The sequence below is a fragment of the Ambystoma mexicanum genome, chromosome 8, assembly GCF_040938575.1.
Source record: "Ambystoma mexicanum isolate Mex_15411 chromosome 8, UKY_AmexF1_1, whole genome shotgun sequence".
Classification (NCBI taxonomy): Eukaryota; Metazoa; Chordata; class Amphibia; order Caudata; family Ambystomatidae; genus Ambystoma; species Ambystoma mexicanum.
In genome coordinates, this window is record NC_090929.1 from 226,722,636 (window position 1) to 226,740,304 (window position 17,669).

A 17,669-nucleotide genomic window follows, 5' to 3' on the forward strand; every position below is an offset into this window, starting at 1 on the left:
CAGGTCGCCATCCTCTTATAGTTCCTCCCCGGAACGGGTAACGTGCCAGATGAAATCTGCTTCACCAGCTGAATGGGAGAGATTCCGACAAATAATGCTCCAGGTCTTGGAGAATGCTTCCCGACCCCCTCGAAGCAGAAGAGTAGGAGCCATGCCCCTGTCGAGGAAAAACGTGACAAGGAAAAGGCAAAGGATCAACCTTTTGTGCTCTTGAGACCGGGTGTCCATGAGAACTCCTCAAGAACCTTTGCAGGTCCTTTAGAGAGTAGAGAACCTGCTCCATCAAAGCCAAAATCTTTGACACCTTCAACAACAAAGGGTTCGAAGTCCCTATCAGGTTAATGTTCATCGCCATTGTCGTTGAAGCCCTCGACAGCACTGATAACTTCGACTGACTACATAGTTGACAAAAATGCCAAAATTGTCGAAGGAGGTCGCGAAAACTAAAGAATTCCTCACTCCACTACCAGAACAGTACTTTTTCAAGTCACTTTCTGCAATATATAAGGAGCATGAGGCATCAGAGAATGAAAATCAACCTTTTGGCTTTGAGTATGGAACACCAGGCTTTCCAGAGGCTCTAATATCTGAAAAGTTGAGGATGAAAGATCTGTATGAGACATTAAAGATGGCAAGTGGGATAGACACTTCCCCAGTGATTGAATTTGCAAGACCAGACCTCTCAGACCTCGCAGATGGGTCATATAGTCAATTATTGGCTAAAGTCATTAAATATTTGGGGGGGGGGCCGGCTTGCTTCACCTCATGAGCAGGATGACTTGACAGATATTTTGGACAAGGGATCCCAAGAGGATCCTTTTCTTCCCTTCCACAATAGAGCCTTGCAAAGGTGGGTCAGTGCAAACTGGGGATACACCAGAGTGAATTCCAGCGGTAAATACAAAATTGACAAGTAAATACAGGACCTCCAGTAGGGATCCTTATTATCTATCGAAACATCCAACTCCAGAAATCCTGGTGGTACAGGCTGCCACTTCTACTTCAAAACAGACTGCCTACCCAATTATTCCCTCAGACAGTGATGACAAACGTTATGATGCCTTGGCAAGAAAAGTCTTCTCGGCTGGGAGTATGGCCCTGAAGTCAGCGAACGCAACACATGCGCACTTGCGAAGTTCACATTTACCCTATGGGACTGTATAGCGATGGCTGCTGATCATATTCCTGTAGGGGAAGAACAAGACAGATTTTTTAACATTATTAAAGATGGGAGAGAGGCTATGTTTAAGTCCCTTCAAACTGGTCTCGACTCTGCGGACAGTATCGGCAGAGCAATAGTGGCTAGCACTGTGATACGAAGATGTGCATGGTTAAGAAAGTCTTGGTTTGCCTTGGATGTGCAATCAAGGCTTCGACACACACCCTTTGACGGCACACAACTGTTTGGCAGCAGGGCTGACGAGAGCCTCGAGAAGCTGCAGACCTCCAAAGCGTCAGGCAAATCCCTTGGTGCTGCAATCGGACAACTGAAAACACGCCCCCGTGGATCAGCTTGAAGAGGCAGGTCCTTTTGGTTTTATTCCTCAGCTGGAAGAGCGAGAGGTCTGTCGAGTAAGAGGAGTCCTAGAAGATTCCCCTGTTGTGGACGGGGGAGAGGGGTTAAGACCGCCCAGGCAACGACTGCTTTACCCTCAGCTGCTGCATCAGCCACCTCAAAACCCCTCTGATGCCTTAGTCCACAAAACCCTGGTGGGAGGCAGACTCTCACAGCATCTGCGAGAATGGCAGGGTAGCCCAGGGTTACTGCCTTCCCTTTCTAAAAAGGCCTCCGGATCATCCACCGGGGAGCAACTCTTTCAGTACCTGTAGCGGCGAGAAACAAGTGTTGGTACTCCCCTTACTTCCTAATCTCGAAGAAGGATGGAGGATTTAGACCCATCTTGGACTTAAGAGAATCAGGAAGGACAAGTTCAAGATGGTTACCATTTCTCAGATCCTTCAGGCCCTCCAGCTTCAGGACTGGATGGTATCATTGGACCTTCAGGATGCTTATTTTCATGTGCCAATCCATCACAAGCACAGGAAGTAGCTGAGGTTCTCCATTGGTGGTTCTCATTATCAGTTTTGAGTTCTGTCTTTTGGGTTGACCTCCGTCCGAGGGTTTTCACCAAGTTGATGGCGGTGGCAGCAAGGAGTCTCGGGAGAGGGCACATCTTCCCCTACCTGGACGATTGGGTGATCAGGGCTCGGTCACCCAAACAGGCTCTCGAACACCTCAACGTAACCTGCCACTCTCTCAACAGACTGGACTCCTCCCTCAATTGCTAGAAGTCCCACATGATACTGACTCAAAGGCTCCAATTCATTGAGGCAGTCCCGGATGCATCCTTGGGAAAAGCCTCGCCACCCGAGGTGAGGGCTCCACACATTCTGCAGATGGTCACCAAATTCCGGAGTGCCCAGTGTCTCCCGGCCTTCGGTTATTTTTTGAGGTTGCTCTGCCTCATGGCATCCTGAATTTTTCTGGTGCCAGTCTCGCCTGAGAATGAGATCTCTGCAATGGGCTCTCAGGACTCGATGGTCCCAATTCTCTGGCAGGATGTCAAACCTTCTTCAGGTTCTGAGCAGAGTCGCACAGGATCTTTTTGTGGGCCTGTGAGGACAAAATTCTGAAGGGAGAATCTTTTTGGCAACCATGGCAGGTGATAACAGTAGTTATAGACGCCTCACTCACGGAGTGGGGAGCACATACCAACGATCTGACAGTCAGCGATCGTTGGTCTCCATCAAAGTCCAAACTACATATCAATCTTTTGGAGCTGAGGGCAATCAGACTAGCGCTGAAGGCCTTTCTGCCCTTTGTATGGGGAAAGAATGTCCTGATGATGACGGACAACACAGTGGCCATGTACTACCTCAACAAGAGAGGTGGTGTAGGGTCACCACTGTGCAGAGAAGCAATGCTGCTCTGGCTCTGGGCAATTCAACCTATCAGCAGTTCACATAGTCGGAATGGAGAACACAGCAGCAGATGCTCTGAGAAGGCAGAGCACAGTCTCTCACGAGTGGGAACTAGCTCAGGAAGTCATTCAAGAGATCTGGACCCTTTGGGGAACACCTCAGGTGGATCTGTTTGGGACCAGTTCCAACCGAAAGTGCGAGCTGTACTGCTCCAGGGAATTTCTCCCAAGAGAAGCTCTAGGGGACACGTTTGTAGTGGACTGCGAGTTTCCACTCCTGGACACGTTTCCTCCAGTCCCTGGCATACCTCACATGATCAGGAGGTTGAGAAAGTTTTGGAAATCCATGAGCCTGAATGCACCAGATTGGGACATGTCCATCTGGCCTCCAATATGTCTTCTGCAACAAGAAAATATTCTCACGCGGGAGGAAGGTCGGATTCTCCATCCAGAGGTCAAGTCACTCAACCTCTACGCATGGTTTCTGAGAGGTTGCGATATAAAGATTGGGACCTCCCGGATGACCTAATGGAGATTTTGCTTTCGGCCAGAAGGCCAGCAACAAAATCCTTGTACTGCTGCCGTTGGAACAAGTGCTGCAGCTGGTGCAGGGACAAGAATGTGGATCCTTTTATGTGCAGTACACCTAAGGTGTTATCGTTCCTGTTACATCTGGCTAATCTGGGGCTCCAAGTTGGCACAATAAAAGGATATCTGGCAGCGCTGTCAATTTTTAAGTGTTTGTCTGAAGAGGTATCTTTCTTCAAAACGCCACTAGTGATATCATTTCTGAAATGACAGAGGAATGTGTTCCCTCCAATCCCTTTTTATGTTACAGTTTGGGACCTTAAGCTGGTACTAAAATGTCTTGTGTACTCCCTTAGAACCAATGTATTCTTGTCCTTTAAGGTTAACCTTCAAAACCATTCTTTTAGTTGCTCTTCCATCAGGCCGTAGGGCGAGTGAACTTCAAGCCTTGTCTTGCAAACTTCCTTAAACAATTTTCTTCAGGGACAGTCCTTAAAGTTAAACCCACATTTTTGCGCAAAATTGAGTCTAGTTTTCATCAAACACAGAAAAGTGTACTAGCTTCTTTTTATCCACCTCCATATCCTGGAAAGGAGGAGGAGAGATTGCATAGGCTTGACCCAAGGCGAGCACTTAGCTTTTATACTTCTAGAATGTCGAAATTGCTACAGGATGATCAACTGTTTGTTGGTTATAGAGGCCATAGGTTGGAGATGGCAGTGACAAAACAAACCTTGTCTAGGTGGATTATCTTAGACATTTCCAAGTGTTATAGACTAGCTGTAAAACATCCTGCTGAGGGCTTATTCGACCAGAGGTATGGCTACATCCTCTGATTTACAGAGAGGCAGTCCCAATTCAAGATATTTGTGCAGCGGCCACATGGTCCTCCGTTCATACTTTTGCAAAGCGTTATTGTCTGGACTCTTCCTCAGACCACAAAGGAGGATTTGGGAAGGCAGTGTTACATTCTGTTCATACAAACCCTTAAGGAACTCATAAATTCTTACTCCCTCCTCCAACATAAATACTGCTTATGGAGTCTATCAAAAGATGAGGAATACGTGGGAGGACACAATCCATTCGAAGAACAAGTTACTTACCCCTGTTAACGGTCTTTCGACGGGATGTTCCTCCCACGTATACGTCATCGCCCCTCTTACCTACCTCGCAGTAGAATGTCCATGTTGTTACACTTTACATTCTTTCAAGGCAAAATACTGTGGAAGACAGTATTTTGCCTTGAAAGAATGTAAAGTGTATTTAAAAGCAGGGTTACACACATTATAGTATTGAGAGAACGCATCAAAACAGAACTGAAGCGAACGGTCGCTGCATGTACTATATGTACCAGTGGTGACGTCGACAGCGGGATGGAGGCCCTTCGAGGGGCATCGAGTCGACCAGCATCGACACAAAGTGCCTGCTTCTGAATTTTTTTCCCCGACGCAGCTAAAGCTGAATATGGATATATCAAAAGATAAGGAATGCGTGGGAGGAACATCCAGTCGAAAGAACAGTACAAGGGGTAAGTAACTTTTTCGTCAACCTTTTTCACATGTTTATAAGGTTCATTTGACTTCTAGAATCTGCTGTGTGGGTAAAAGAGAAGGAAGGAGTCACAATAAAAAAAAGAAAATAAATCTAAAAATGTTGAAAGTGTATTTGTATATGTGAAAGAAGAGAATGTTAGGAACATTTTGAAAAATCACACCGCCAATACATGTGGTCGCTAGAAAGAAACTCTTCAGTTGCACACATTTGTATTAAATAATATATTTGTAATATAAATACTTCACAAAATAATTGGGTGTTTGTGTATGAATTTATTCTCACCTCAGTTTTTCCAAGTTCACTTTGATATGGCCACCAATGTATTCTTATGTCATGTTTTTAAGGGGATCATTTGTTTTATTTCCAGTTACTCATTCAAATTACATGAGTTTTTTTTTAAATTTATTTTTAATGGGCTCTTTCAGCCAAGTAAAACTGAGACCTGAAACATAAAGGTCTCTATAACCAAGATGTATTTAGCCTCTACAGGTGACTGTCTCAATGCCAAACGACATGGAAATGCAATTCAACAGTTATGATTATGTTAATGGTATGCTTTTCTTTAGTAATCAACACTCAAGAGAGACACACATCATCGAATACTTTTTCATTAATATCAAGATGCACAATCAGAAAGTCTCTGTTAACTGAACAAATGAGCCTAATATCAGCATCCGTCTGTTACCTCCAACACAGCTATAATTGAAAACAAAAACTTTCATCAGCTACGTTTTCCTGCTAAAGTTAATTCTCATATAAGATACATAGCCCTGTGTTGCTACGAGGTTAGAGTGCCCCTTACAAGATAGGTATGGCCTGTGCATTGGTAAACATACATTGCAGTGTGAAGAAAACAAATCCTGAAAATTCTCATTTACAATACCTTGTACTGTCGCAAATGTACAATGGAGAGTGCAGAAAAAAGAAAAGATATACACTGCTCAGTCTGGCCGGTAACCACCTCCCCACTTTGTTCTCTATAGTATAAATCATAGTAGCATGTTCTTAGAAAAAACGGAGGCATTCATTCATTTTCATATGAGCTGCGGAATACCCGATAATCCTGTCCGACGCTGCTGCTAAGTTTACTTACACTTGTATTTATCTTTCTTCCGTCGGCTTGTAATTCACAAGCTTTAGATAAACTGGATAGACCGAAATCACATGCCAGCCAACAAGCAATCCACTCTGATCCTAGGCCCTTCCTCAGTTTTCTCAGACTCCCCATGACTGTGAAATAGATGTAGGCAGCTGAATCGGAAGGCTGGCTTAATTGCAAAGTGACCAGGGACAGCAAGAGAACTGCATTTTTTTAGGCAACAAGACGCATCTCTGTTCTCAAAGAAAATAGGTATTTATGGTCTGGTTCTTTAAGGGCAAACACCTGGTTATTTAAGGGCAAGGTGATTTTTGAAATCACACTATTTTTTTGCTTAACGAAAACTCCTTTGGATTTATTTTTCTTTTTCCACGTCAGTCGCTCTCCTAATCTTTTTCGGAAACAACTCCATGGTGGCTAAACAAATTCAGCATGTGTTGATTGACAAGTGAGGACTGATCTTTCTTTGTCAGAAATAAAGGTTTCTTTGTCAGAACTAAAGGTTTCTGCGTGCTTGACTGACTGGTTTCATTTATACTGAGACGTCTCGGTCTGACTAGGTGGATCGGCTGAAAATTCAAAACATGTTAATATATGGAGGATACAAGTGCTTGAAAACCAGGGTAAGTCACTGTCATTTAAAAGCAAATCTCGAATATTCAAATGCTATATCCCCAGTTATCTGCTCGAAATATCGATGCATAGCATTTTCAATTAGTTGCAGTAATTAATTTCTTTATACATTAGTCTTTCAAGACCCTTTATTGCCCTACATAGCAAACAGTTTGCTGGTTGATCTTGGTTGCTCCCTTATCTGAAAGGCATATGCAGTATTCTGATCACTAAATGGCAATTAGGAGAGATCATAAACCTCTGTAAGCGCACTCAATATTGTTCGCTAGTAGAGGCCAACTTCTCCATATCAATACCAGTTTGTTGAATCTGGCAGCCTTACTCGTGAAGTTTTAGAATATGGTCATCGTCATTACATACTAAATCACAAACTACATGCTTTTTATGTGCTGTGGAATTGCTGTTTTTGTGATTGTTTTCATTAGTGTCGAATGTTTATTCAAACCTAACAAGACTTAGCTGCTTAACTTATTTTTCTAATTGGTAATTAAGTTTGTGACCTGTAGTTGTTTCTAGAGACTGACACCAGTATCTACCAAATTGTTTTTCAGGTTTTGCAAGCAATGGGTTACCATACCGGCTTTGATGATTTGGAATGCACAAGTTCTGATGAGAAATCGGACAACGAAGGCAAAAATGAAACTGTATCTTCAAACTCGAGCAATAATATTGGAAGTTGTACAGCAGATGGTTCCAATGCACTGGAGGTATTTCATAAAATAATCTGTTTAACAACACAAATTATGGCAAAATCTTTCATCTTTGTTTTTTGGTGAGGATTTCTCTGCTCAAGAAGGTACTGAGGTCTGTTTCTCCAGCACATGGCTTGAGATTTGCTGGTAAATGGGGACTGGAGCATGTTTTGCAAAACCCAATCCTAAACGCAGTGATATGATAAGGCATTTATAACGCGCCTATACACAAGTGTTTCAAGTCATGTTCAGGCAATCTAAGGAATCGGCATGTGGAATATTGTGGTTTCTGCACCTTGAGGTATCTGGTTCTATTTGAGGCTGTGGAATGTAACTAGTATTTGAAGGAAGAGTGAGTTTATAGGAAAAGATTATGCAGTGGGATGTGTTGGGGAGAATTGTCCTGGACTTTTGCATTGGGCAGATAGTCGCCTTACTCAGCCTAGGCTAGCATACATTCCTTAAGCTTTCCTTGAATCATCTATTGGTGTTTGTGGTTGAGAAGTCAAGGTCAATTCTCAAGAGAGAATTGGGGTGGAAAAGAAGACATGATAAAAAAGGTATGCTGTGACTAAAGGTATGTGCACACACAGAGGTATTCTGGAACAGTTAGTCTTTCTTGTTAATGATCGATGTTTGCTCGGGTTACAAGTAGGTAATGCAGGTTCAGAAAGATCTATAAGTGTTTGTTACTCACTGTCCATGCGGATCGTTTTCTCTGTGGGGCTTGCACCCAAAATGTGCTTGCTTGTGACGTTTAGTTCTGTCCGTGATAAGGATTTATGGGTTTGAGGAGGTTACTGTCTCATGCGAGCTCTGTGCATTGTTATTGTTATTGTTATTTTGCATTTATATAGCGCCTTATATACCATTGGTATGGTCTGAAGGCGCTGGTAGGTTGAACGCCCTTGGGAACCGAAGTTCGAGTCAGTAGAGAGATTAGAGAGAGTCTAATGGTGCGTGTGCGCACCCGGTATGTGTGCAGCTGGTGCAGAGTTCGTGTGGTAGCTGCTTCTTAGCGGTAGGTGTGGTGGTGGAGAGATCAGGAGTATGTGTTTGCTCTGACAGGAATTATCCCGACCGAGTGTGGTTGCGTTATGCCTGAGGAGAACGCCTAGCTGGGGGTGTGGGGCCAGCAGTGTTTACTTAGAGTGATGGGGGGTGAGCGGGAGATGTTGATATGAGAACAGTTATACCGAATGGTGTCTAGTATCCCTGTGTTCTATTTGAGTGGTGGTGTAAAGAAGAGAGTAAGTGTGGGGTGTGGTATGATATATGCTCATTCAAATTTTCACTGCATTCCACACATCTGTCTGCTTGACATACTTACACTCTCAAGTGCGCCTTGCGTGTACTGGTCTATCACTCATTCTCCAGTGTGCCGCTGCGTGTGCTCTCATGGATTCCACATGCATGCGCTATGCACTCTTGTCCTCCCCACGCGTGCACCCAAGTCTACCACGCGCATGTACCCCGTCTGCCTACGCACTCATCCGCACTGTATACTCGTCCGATCTACACTCATCTGTTCTGTACGCTCATCTGCTCTGTATCCTCATCCGGTCAACACACTCATCTGGTATATATATTCATCCTATCCACACACTCATCCGCTCAACATACTCATCCGCTCTATGTGCTGTTCATCCGTTCAACATACTCATCCGTTCAATGTACTCATCCGCTCTACATACCCATCTTCTCCAAACACTTGTTCGTTCCATGTGGAAGTCCGCTCCACACACTTATCTGCTCCATACGCTCGTCCGCTCCACACACTCATCTGCTTCACACACCCATCTACATCACATACACTCATCTGCTCCATATACACTCATCCGTTCCACACCCTCGTCCGCTCCACATATATTCATCCGCTCCCCATACTCAGCCGCTACCCCACACTCAGCCGCTCCCCCACACTCAGCCGCTCCCCCACACTCAGCCGCTCCCCCACACAGCCGCTCCCCCACACTCAGCCGCTCCCCCACACTCAGCCGCTCCCCCACACTCAGCCGCTCCCCCACACTCAGCCGCTCCCCCACACTCAGCCGCTCCCCCACACTCAGCCGCTCCCTACCCCCGTCCGCTCCCTACCCCCGTCCGCTCCCTACCCCCGTCCGCTCCCTACCCCCGTCCGCTCCCTACCCCCGTCCGCTCCCTACCCCCGTCCGCTCCCTACCCCCGTCCGCTCCCTACCCCCGTCCGCTCCCTACCCCCGTCCGCTCCCTACCCCCGTCCGCTCCCTACCCCCGTCCGCTCCCTACCCCCGTCCGCTCCCTACCCCCGTCCGCTCCCTACCCCCGTCCGCTCCCTACCCCCGTCCGCACTGCACACTCGTCCGCACTGCACACTCGTCCGCACTGCACACTCGTCCGCACTGCACACTCGTCCGCACTGCACACTCGTACGCACTGCACACTCGTACGCACTGCACACTCGTACGCACTGCACACTCGTACGCACTGCACACTCGTACGCACTGCACACTCGTACGCACTGCACACTCGTACGCACTGCACACTCGTACGCACTGCACACTCGTACGCACTGCACACTCATCTGCTCTCCACATTCATCCGCTCTCCACGCTCATCCTTTCTACATGCTTGTTCGCTCTTACACATTCGTCTGGTCAAGACGTTCATACAGTTGATACGTTCGTGCGTTCAGTGTAGTCATCAGTTCTACGCCCTTCTGCGTTGTATTTTTCTTCTCTGTGTTTACGTATTCATCAACTCTGCACGTACTCAACAACTCCACACGCTGGTCCGCTCTACACACACCAACCACGCTACACACTTATTGGCTTTAGTATGTTCATCTATTCCATCCGATCTCCATACTCATTTGGTCTTTCTAGTCGTCTGTTCTTCCATTCATGCGCTCTTACACTTAGTGCATTCATCTGTTCTGTACACTTCATCCGTTCTATACACTTCATCCATTCTAACTATTTCATCTTCCTACTACGTTCCTCCTCATTTATTGTGTCCATTTCATCAGTTTAGATCTCCTATTTTCACACAGATTTATTCCTATTATCCACTTCATTGTTTTGGTCTACATTACTCGTTTAGATTTGTTTGTCTTTCTTAGTTTACATTCGAGTTTATTAGCTGTCAATTTCTCGCTTCAGGTAGTTTGTTGGGTTGGTGATTATTGTGATGATGCTAGTTTGGAAACCGGTTGGTTTTAGGGGAAGAGCCAGGTTTTCAGTAGTTTGCGGAAGGACGTTAAATCCTCAGTAAGGCGGATGTGGGGTGGGAGGGAGTTCCATAGGGTTGGGGCTAAGGCTGTGAATGAAGATCCGCCTAACCTGACTGAGTTTGTCTTAGGAATTACTAGGAGGCCGGCTGAGCTTGATCTTAGGTTGCGAGTGGGATGATAAGGTATTAGTTTGTCTTGAAGATATTGAGTTCCAGTTTTATGCAGTGCTCGATGGGAGAGGCATAAGGTTTTGAAAGCCACCCTACGGGCTACTGGAAGCCAGTGCAGTGTTTTAAGGGCTGGGGATACGTGGTCTTTTGGACCGAGCGCAAGTAGCATTTTGGCCGCCGATTTTTGTGCCCTTTGGAGTTTATTCAGTTGGTAGGCATGTATTCCGAGGTATAGGGGGTTTGAGTAGTCCAGTCTTGATATAACGATTGATTGGACTGCGGAGAGTCTGTTGGGAAATGAGAGATATGGAAAGATGCGCCTAAGGTTTTTGAGGTGGTAGTGGCAGGACTTTGAGACATTGTTGACTTGGCGCGAGAGTGTTAGGTCAGAGTCCAGGGTGCAACCAAGATTTTTCACTGTGTTGGAGGGTGTCGGTGAGTTGCCCATGGCGGGTGGCCAGGGTAGTGGGTGCGGAAGAAGATCGGAGTTGCCGCAAACCATGATTTCTGTTTTGGAGGGGTTTAACAAGAGGTGGCTTTGGGTCATCCAGCGTTCTATGTTGAGGAGGCAGAATGCTAGGTCAGGTCGGGAGTTAGGTTTCGCGTTCAAGAATTTTAGAATTAGTTGAGTGTCGTCGGCGTAGTTGTAGCACAGGATGTTGTGTGAGCGAATTATTGGTGGGAGAGTGATCAGGTAGAGATTGAACAGGAGGGTGGATAGACATGCTCCTTGTGGGACTCCTGTGTCGACTGGTCGGGCTTGGGAGGTAAAGTTGGAGAGTGTCGTTATTTGGTGCCTGTCTTTGAGGAATGAAACTATCCATTTAAAGGCGGTTCCACGTATTCCTAGGGAGTGGAGGCGGTCAAGGAGGATTGAGTGATTGATCGTGTCAGAGGCGGCCGATAGGTCAAGAAGGATTAGTGCGGCGCATCCCCCGGAGTCAGCTGTCACTTTAAGGTCATCCCAGATCGAGGTTAGGGTGGTTTCAGTTCCGTGAAGAGTTCTGAACCCTGATTGGGCGGGGTCTAGGAGATTGTTGGCTTCAACAAAGGCATTTAGTTGGGAGTAGGCGGTTCGGTCAATGAGTTTGGCAAGGAACCTGGTGTTTGTGATGGGGCGGTAGTTTTTGGGCTCGAGAGGGTCGAGCGAAGGTTTTTTAATTAGAGGTTTGACGTGCACCATTTTGAATGCGTCTGGAAAGATGCCGGAAGAAAGGGAGGTATTTATGATAAATCTTGCGTGTTCTCCTGCACAGGTGGAAGCAAACATTTCTTTAAGGGTTGTGGCTGGGCAAGGATCCAATGGTGATCCAGATGGTTTGCGGGCAGATAGAAGTTTGAGAAATTGTTCTGGTGATATTGGGCTAAAGGATTCGAATGTCGGTTGCGTAGAGGTCGCCGCTGATGGGCTGGCCGGTACGGGTGGAGGATTGCCTGGTGGCTGTAAGAGAGCCAGTTTGGTGGTTAGAGTTTTTGTCCTTTCGATAGCTGTGGAGTAAAAGTGGAGGGAGAGTGAGTCACACAGTGATTGTGACGGAGTCAGACGGTTGTGTTACAGGCCGGATTGGTGAATTCGGAGATAATTTTGTGAAGTTCTTTGCTTGGGTTTTTGCAGTTTCGGATTCGGGAGTTGTAGTGGGCTTTTTTTGCTTTCCTGATTTCGACCTTGTACCGATACAGGTGACGGGCCAAGGTGGTCCTGCTCTCGTCGGTTTTCTCTTTCTGCCATTTGCGTTCTAGGTATTTGTATTGTCGTTTAGTGGTCTTCAACTCGGGAGTAAACCATCTGGGGAAAAGGCCACGGCGGGTTGATGGTTTGCACGAGGGGGTGAGCCGCGTCAGAGATGCGTTGAGCCATGAATCAAAGGCCTCAGGGGTTAGTTGGTTGTTGGCACGGCAGGTAGGTGGTGGAGACTGGAGGAGTGCCTCGGCTAGGTCCGGGGTGATTATTCGTTTCTTCCAGCATTTGCATATATTTGGAGGACTAGACACGAGTACGGGAAGGGGGTCGGGTGAGTGGATGGTGAACGAGAGAACGAAATGATCGGACCAGATGATAGGGGTGGGCGGCTTTAGATGAATCAGGGTGTTGGGGCTAAAGATGGCATCAAGAGTGTGTCCTTTATAGTGAGTCGGGCCGTTTATGTGGGGTTGGAGATTAATTGCATCTAAACCGTCAACTAGGGAGTGTGTCATAGGGTTGGTGGGGATGTCGAGCCATATGTTGAAGTCTCCAAGAAGGGTGAGGTTGGGATGGTTTAGTTGGAGGGTGGCAACAGAATCGCAAAGGTTGTTTGCGAAGTGTCTATCGTAGCCAGGGGGCCTGTATATTATTAGGAAGCTGTGTGAGAGCGACGGGGAGAGGGATAGTTTAATGAGGAGAGATTCGTAGGATGGAATGGAGGGTTGGTTGTCCATGATTGAGGCGCCAAGAGGGATTTGAAGACGAATGCTACCCCTCCTCCCCTGGACGGACGGTTCAGTGGGATGAGGGAGTAGTCAGGGGGAAAGGCTTCATTAGCGATTGGACCGAAGTCGTCAGAGAACCAGGTTTCAGTGATGAAAAGTAGGTCTGGTTTGACAGAGGCGAGGAGGTCAAAGATGCAATGTCTGTTTTTTGCTACAGATCGGGCGTTAAATAGGATACAGTTCACATCGGCAGCCAAGGATGATCTCGGTGCTGGAGCGGGATGGGGCGGTGGCGGAGAGAGTGGAGGGAGGGGGGTAGGATGGGTGGTGATAGATGGGAATAGTGGGTGAGCCGAGAAATTGGCAGGCTTCGGGTGGGGTTGGGTGGCTGAGTGTGATAGGATGATCGGGTTTGGGTTGGGGGATTTGAAGGTGGGGTGTTGGCGGTTAGGGGTTTCAGTTGCAGTTGATGAGAAATCGAGGGAGAGGGGTTTCAGGCAGGGAGAAGCAACGGGGGAAGGAGGGGATTGCGGGATAGAGGTGATGGGTCGAGAGAGGAGAGGCGAGGAGTGCTGAGAGATTGAGGGGGACCAGGAACGTTTCCTCTTTAGTTTCTTTGCTGCGATTGGTGTGTGTGAGAGAGTAGGGGGGTCGGAGGGGGAGAGGGCGGCAGCTTCAGTTCTTGCTAGGGCTAGGCGTGCAGTTTTTAGGGAGGGGAAAGAGTGTTGTCGGGGGGGAGGTGGCAGGGGTATGAGGGGAGGTCGGGGGGTGGGTGATTGCAGGGTGGGGTGTACCAGGTGTGATAGTGAGGGGAGTGGGTATGGGTAATGCTGGTGGGTCGGGGGTGGGGTTCAGGGGATGAGTGGTCTTAGGGTGAGTGGCTCGCCATCACGCTCCCCTGGCTTGGTGTTTGGAGAGGGGAATGGCAGGGAGTGCGGAGGAGGGTGGGGAGCTTTGGGAGGGGGGGACGGGAGGGAAGGCAGGTTGGAGAGTGGGGGTGGCCCACAGGGGTCGTTTCTGACAGACTCTGGTGGAGTGGGTTCACTCATGATTGGTGCAAGCTTTTAGGTTGATTTAGGAGGGCTTTCTGATAGTAGATCTAGGGTTGGTGGTGACACGCTTTTAGGCACACTTCAAGGTTCAACTGCTCAAGGCGATACTAGACTATTTGGTGGTTTCTAGATACAATTGTAGACCAAGATGATTTTAGTTTATTGGGTACACTTCTAAGTTCACCTGTATACAGAGAAGATATTTGGTCTGCCTCTAGATTCAATTTGCTTAGAGGGGGTATTAGATTTATTAGTCACACTTTAGATTCTATATTACACAGCTATACTGTTAGTTATACCAATGGTATTCAATAGGGCATGGTAGTGGTGGACTTCTTTCAATTCACCATTATACAGGGAGGGTATTAAGCATGGGTCTAAATCAACTTTGTAATTAGATTATTAGTCACCGTTTTAGATTCTACATTACACAGCTATACTGTTAGTTATTTCTAAATCTGAGTTTCACAGAGAGGTTGTTGAGCACACTTCAAAATTCAACTAACACCGATAGGCTGTTGGGTCCACTTATAAATCACAGAGAGGCTATTGGGGACACTTCTAGATTCAGCGAGGCTATTGGGCACACTTCTAAATGCAACTTCTAGATGCGCTTCTTATTTTAACTTTTCACAAAGAGGCTATTTCTAAATCTGAGTTTCACAGAGAGGTTGTGGAGCACACTTCAAAATTCAACTAACACCGATAGGCAGTTGGGCCCACTTATAAATCACAGAGAGGCTATTGGGGACACTTCTAGATTCAGCGAGGCTATTGGGCACACTTCTAAATGCAACTTCTAGATGTACTTCTTATTTTAACTTTTCACAGAGAGGCTTTTGGGCACATTTCTAAATGCAACTTCTAAAAGAACTTCTTAATTCAACTTTCACAGAGAGGCTATTGGGCACACTTCTAATTGCAGCTTCTAAATGTACTTCTAAATTCAACTTTTCGCAGCGAGCCAATTGGGCACACTTTTAAATTCACAGAGAGGCTATTGGGCACACTTCTAGATTCATTGAGGCTATTGGGTACACTTCTAAATGCAGCTTCTAAATGTACTTCTAAATTCAACTTTTCACAGCAAGGCAGTTGGGCACACTTCTAAGTTTATAGACAGGCTATAGGGCACATTTCTAATGCAACTTTCACAGAGAGGCTATTGGGCACATTTCTAAATGCAACATCCAACTGCAGTACTTAATTCAACTTTCCACAGAGAGGCTATTGGGCATGGTTAAAACTAGTTAATTCAGGCATTGCAGAGCCTTTGCTTTGGCAATGGTTACAGAGGAGACCATTTTAATGTTGAACACTGATGTGTGAGCGCTCGGACGAGTTCACCCACCATAGCAGTGGTTCCCAATAGCACACATGTTTGTGTTGCCAAGCAGATTAGTGCACTAGCTCTGGTGTTCTTGCTGACTTTACCCCATGTTATGCTTTCTAATTGCAGGCCACAGACAGGAAGTTCGCGGGCATCTCAGTCCATGTGCACTTAACTATTTATTGCCAGAACACTGACCGGGCCTGGCAAGGCTTCCGGAGGCCACGCAGAGACGTTCCACTCTGCTGCTTTGAGATTTATCTTCAACGTCAAAAGGAAGACCTCTAGCTATGTCATTTTCTGGTGCTTTTGCGTCCAGTGCTTCGAGGGGATTGGGTCCTCCGTCGTATTCCATATCTATGACAGTAATCACCACAGCTGTGCTGCTTAGGAAGATTTTCGGCGTCCTGCGTCAATGACGTTGATGCGCCGTCCTCGAGGACCTCCTCAGACGGGCCGACATCACCCGATGTGATACGTAGGACGCACGACGCCTGTAGCCTCAGTTCTGTTTTTTCCGCGAACGTGTTCGCTTCATGAATCTCGGTACGCCTCGACTCTTTGGAGTTTCTTGTTCATCTCGGTTCTTCGAACCTGTTTGTGTACAATTTCTTCGTGAAGATGTCTACCTCGTCTTCCACACCGCGTCCAGGCTTTAAGAAGTGCGGAGACTGTGGGTCCAAGATGTTGGTCACAGACTTGCACAACGCCTGCCTCTGGTGCCTCGGGGAGGCCCATGACACGGATGACTGTGTCGACTGCCAGTCGCTCACATCGAAAGCCTTGCAGGAGCGCAAGAAGTTGTTATCGGTAGGTAAGGTGTCCAAGCCCCAGAAGTCGAGGTCTGCGGGGCTTTCGACGGACGACTCGAGGGGCGACTCTCTGCGTCGTCGTCGGAAGTCCAGTGGGTCTCGGTCCCGGAGTCGGTCTCGCCACTCCTCTGCCTCTTCGAGGCACTCCCGGAAGCACCGTCATCGGTCGCCTTCCCCGTCCTCATCCGAGGACTCCGCCTGTCGCTTACCCCACCAAGCATGCAACACCGGAGGAATGGGCTTCCTTCGGGAAGAAAATGTTGGTGATTCTCGAATCGCAGGGCACTGGTCCGTCCGCGCCTCTGTGTGGGGTGGGTCGTGATCAGCCAAGAGACGCCGCTCGCACGCCTTCGTACTCGGGTGGTTGTCACGATTCGCGGGAAAGGTCCCGCTCGGACAAGGGGAATCGTTCTCGGCATGCCAGGTCCAGGTCCCGGTCCTCGACGCACACGAGACTGCGTGAACCTGTGAAGTCTTCGAGGAAGACGTTGACGCCGTCGGCGCCCAGGATGTCGAGGGACACGCTCGGGGCTCCGCCTTCGAGGCCTGTGTCGACGCTGTTGATGCTGTCGGCGCTGCGTCTGTCGTTGACGCCGATTCTCTCAACGTCGGCGCCGATTCACTCGACACCTTTCGGGGCTCTGTCGACAGGGGTACCCCGTGGCTCGGGGGAACCACCTAGGAAGGCTCTGGCCAAGGTCAAGCATGGCTTTGGTTCCAGTTCTGTACCTTACCGCCATCTGGAATTCATTTCAGAGGTCGATGAGGGCTCTGACGATGGATTGGTGCCTGACACGGTGCCCGACGAGATTCTCTCGGGCCATAGCCAGTTTGAGGACCTGAGGCAGTCCCTGCATGATGCTAGTGGGCTGGACACCTCTCTGGAGGTGGAGTTTTGTAGGCCTGAGCCTGGCACTCATGCCTATTCTTCGTACTGGTGACTTATGTCATGGGTCTCTGAGTACTTAGGAGGGTCTGCTCCCCCAGGGGAGTTTGTTTAGGATGACCTTACGGATATCCTCAACATTGGTCCACCAACTGACCCGGTACTGCCGTTCCATATGGCTCTGCAAAGAAGGGTGGCAGCGGCTTGGACTGCTCCGGAGAGTCTCCCGGCAGTGAGCAAGTCTTTGCCGCGAAAATACCGCTCAGCCAGTAGTGACCCCTGCTACTTGTCCAAGCACCCTACTCCGGAGAGTTTGGTGGTGCAGGCGGCTACAGCCCCGGCAAAGCAGGCGTCGTACCCTACCATCCCTCCT

General features: G+C 47.8%; 1 protein-coding gene across 5 annotated transcripts in view; it reads left to right on the forward strand.

Annotated features, from left to right (window-relative positions):
- STRBP (spermatid perinuclear RNA binding protein) overlaps positions 1 to 17,669 on the forward strand; it is a 1,497,608-nt gene that overhangs the window by 921,119 nt on the left and 558,820 nt on the right. For all 5 annotated transcript variants that reach the window (XM_069609636.1, XM_069609639.1, XM_069609638.1 and 2 more), the window contains one exon: positions 7,287 to 7,442. In XM_069609636.1, coding sequence (XP_069465737.1) covers positions 7,287 to 7,442 — 156 coding nt within the window. The remainder of the gene's footprint in view (positions 1 to 7,286; positions 7,443 to 17,669) is intronic.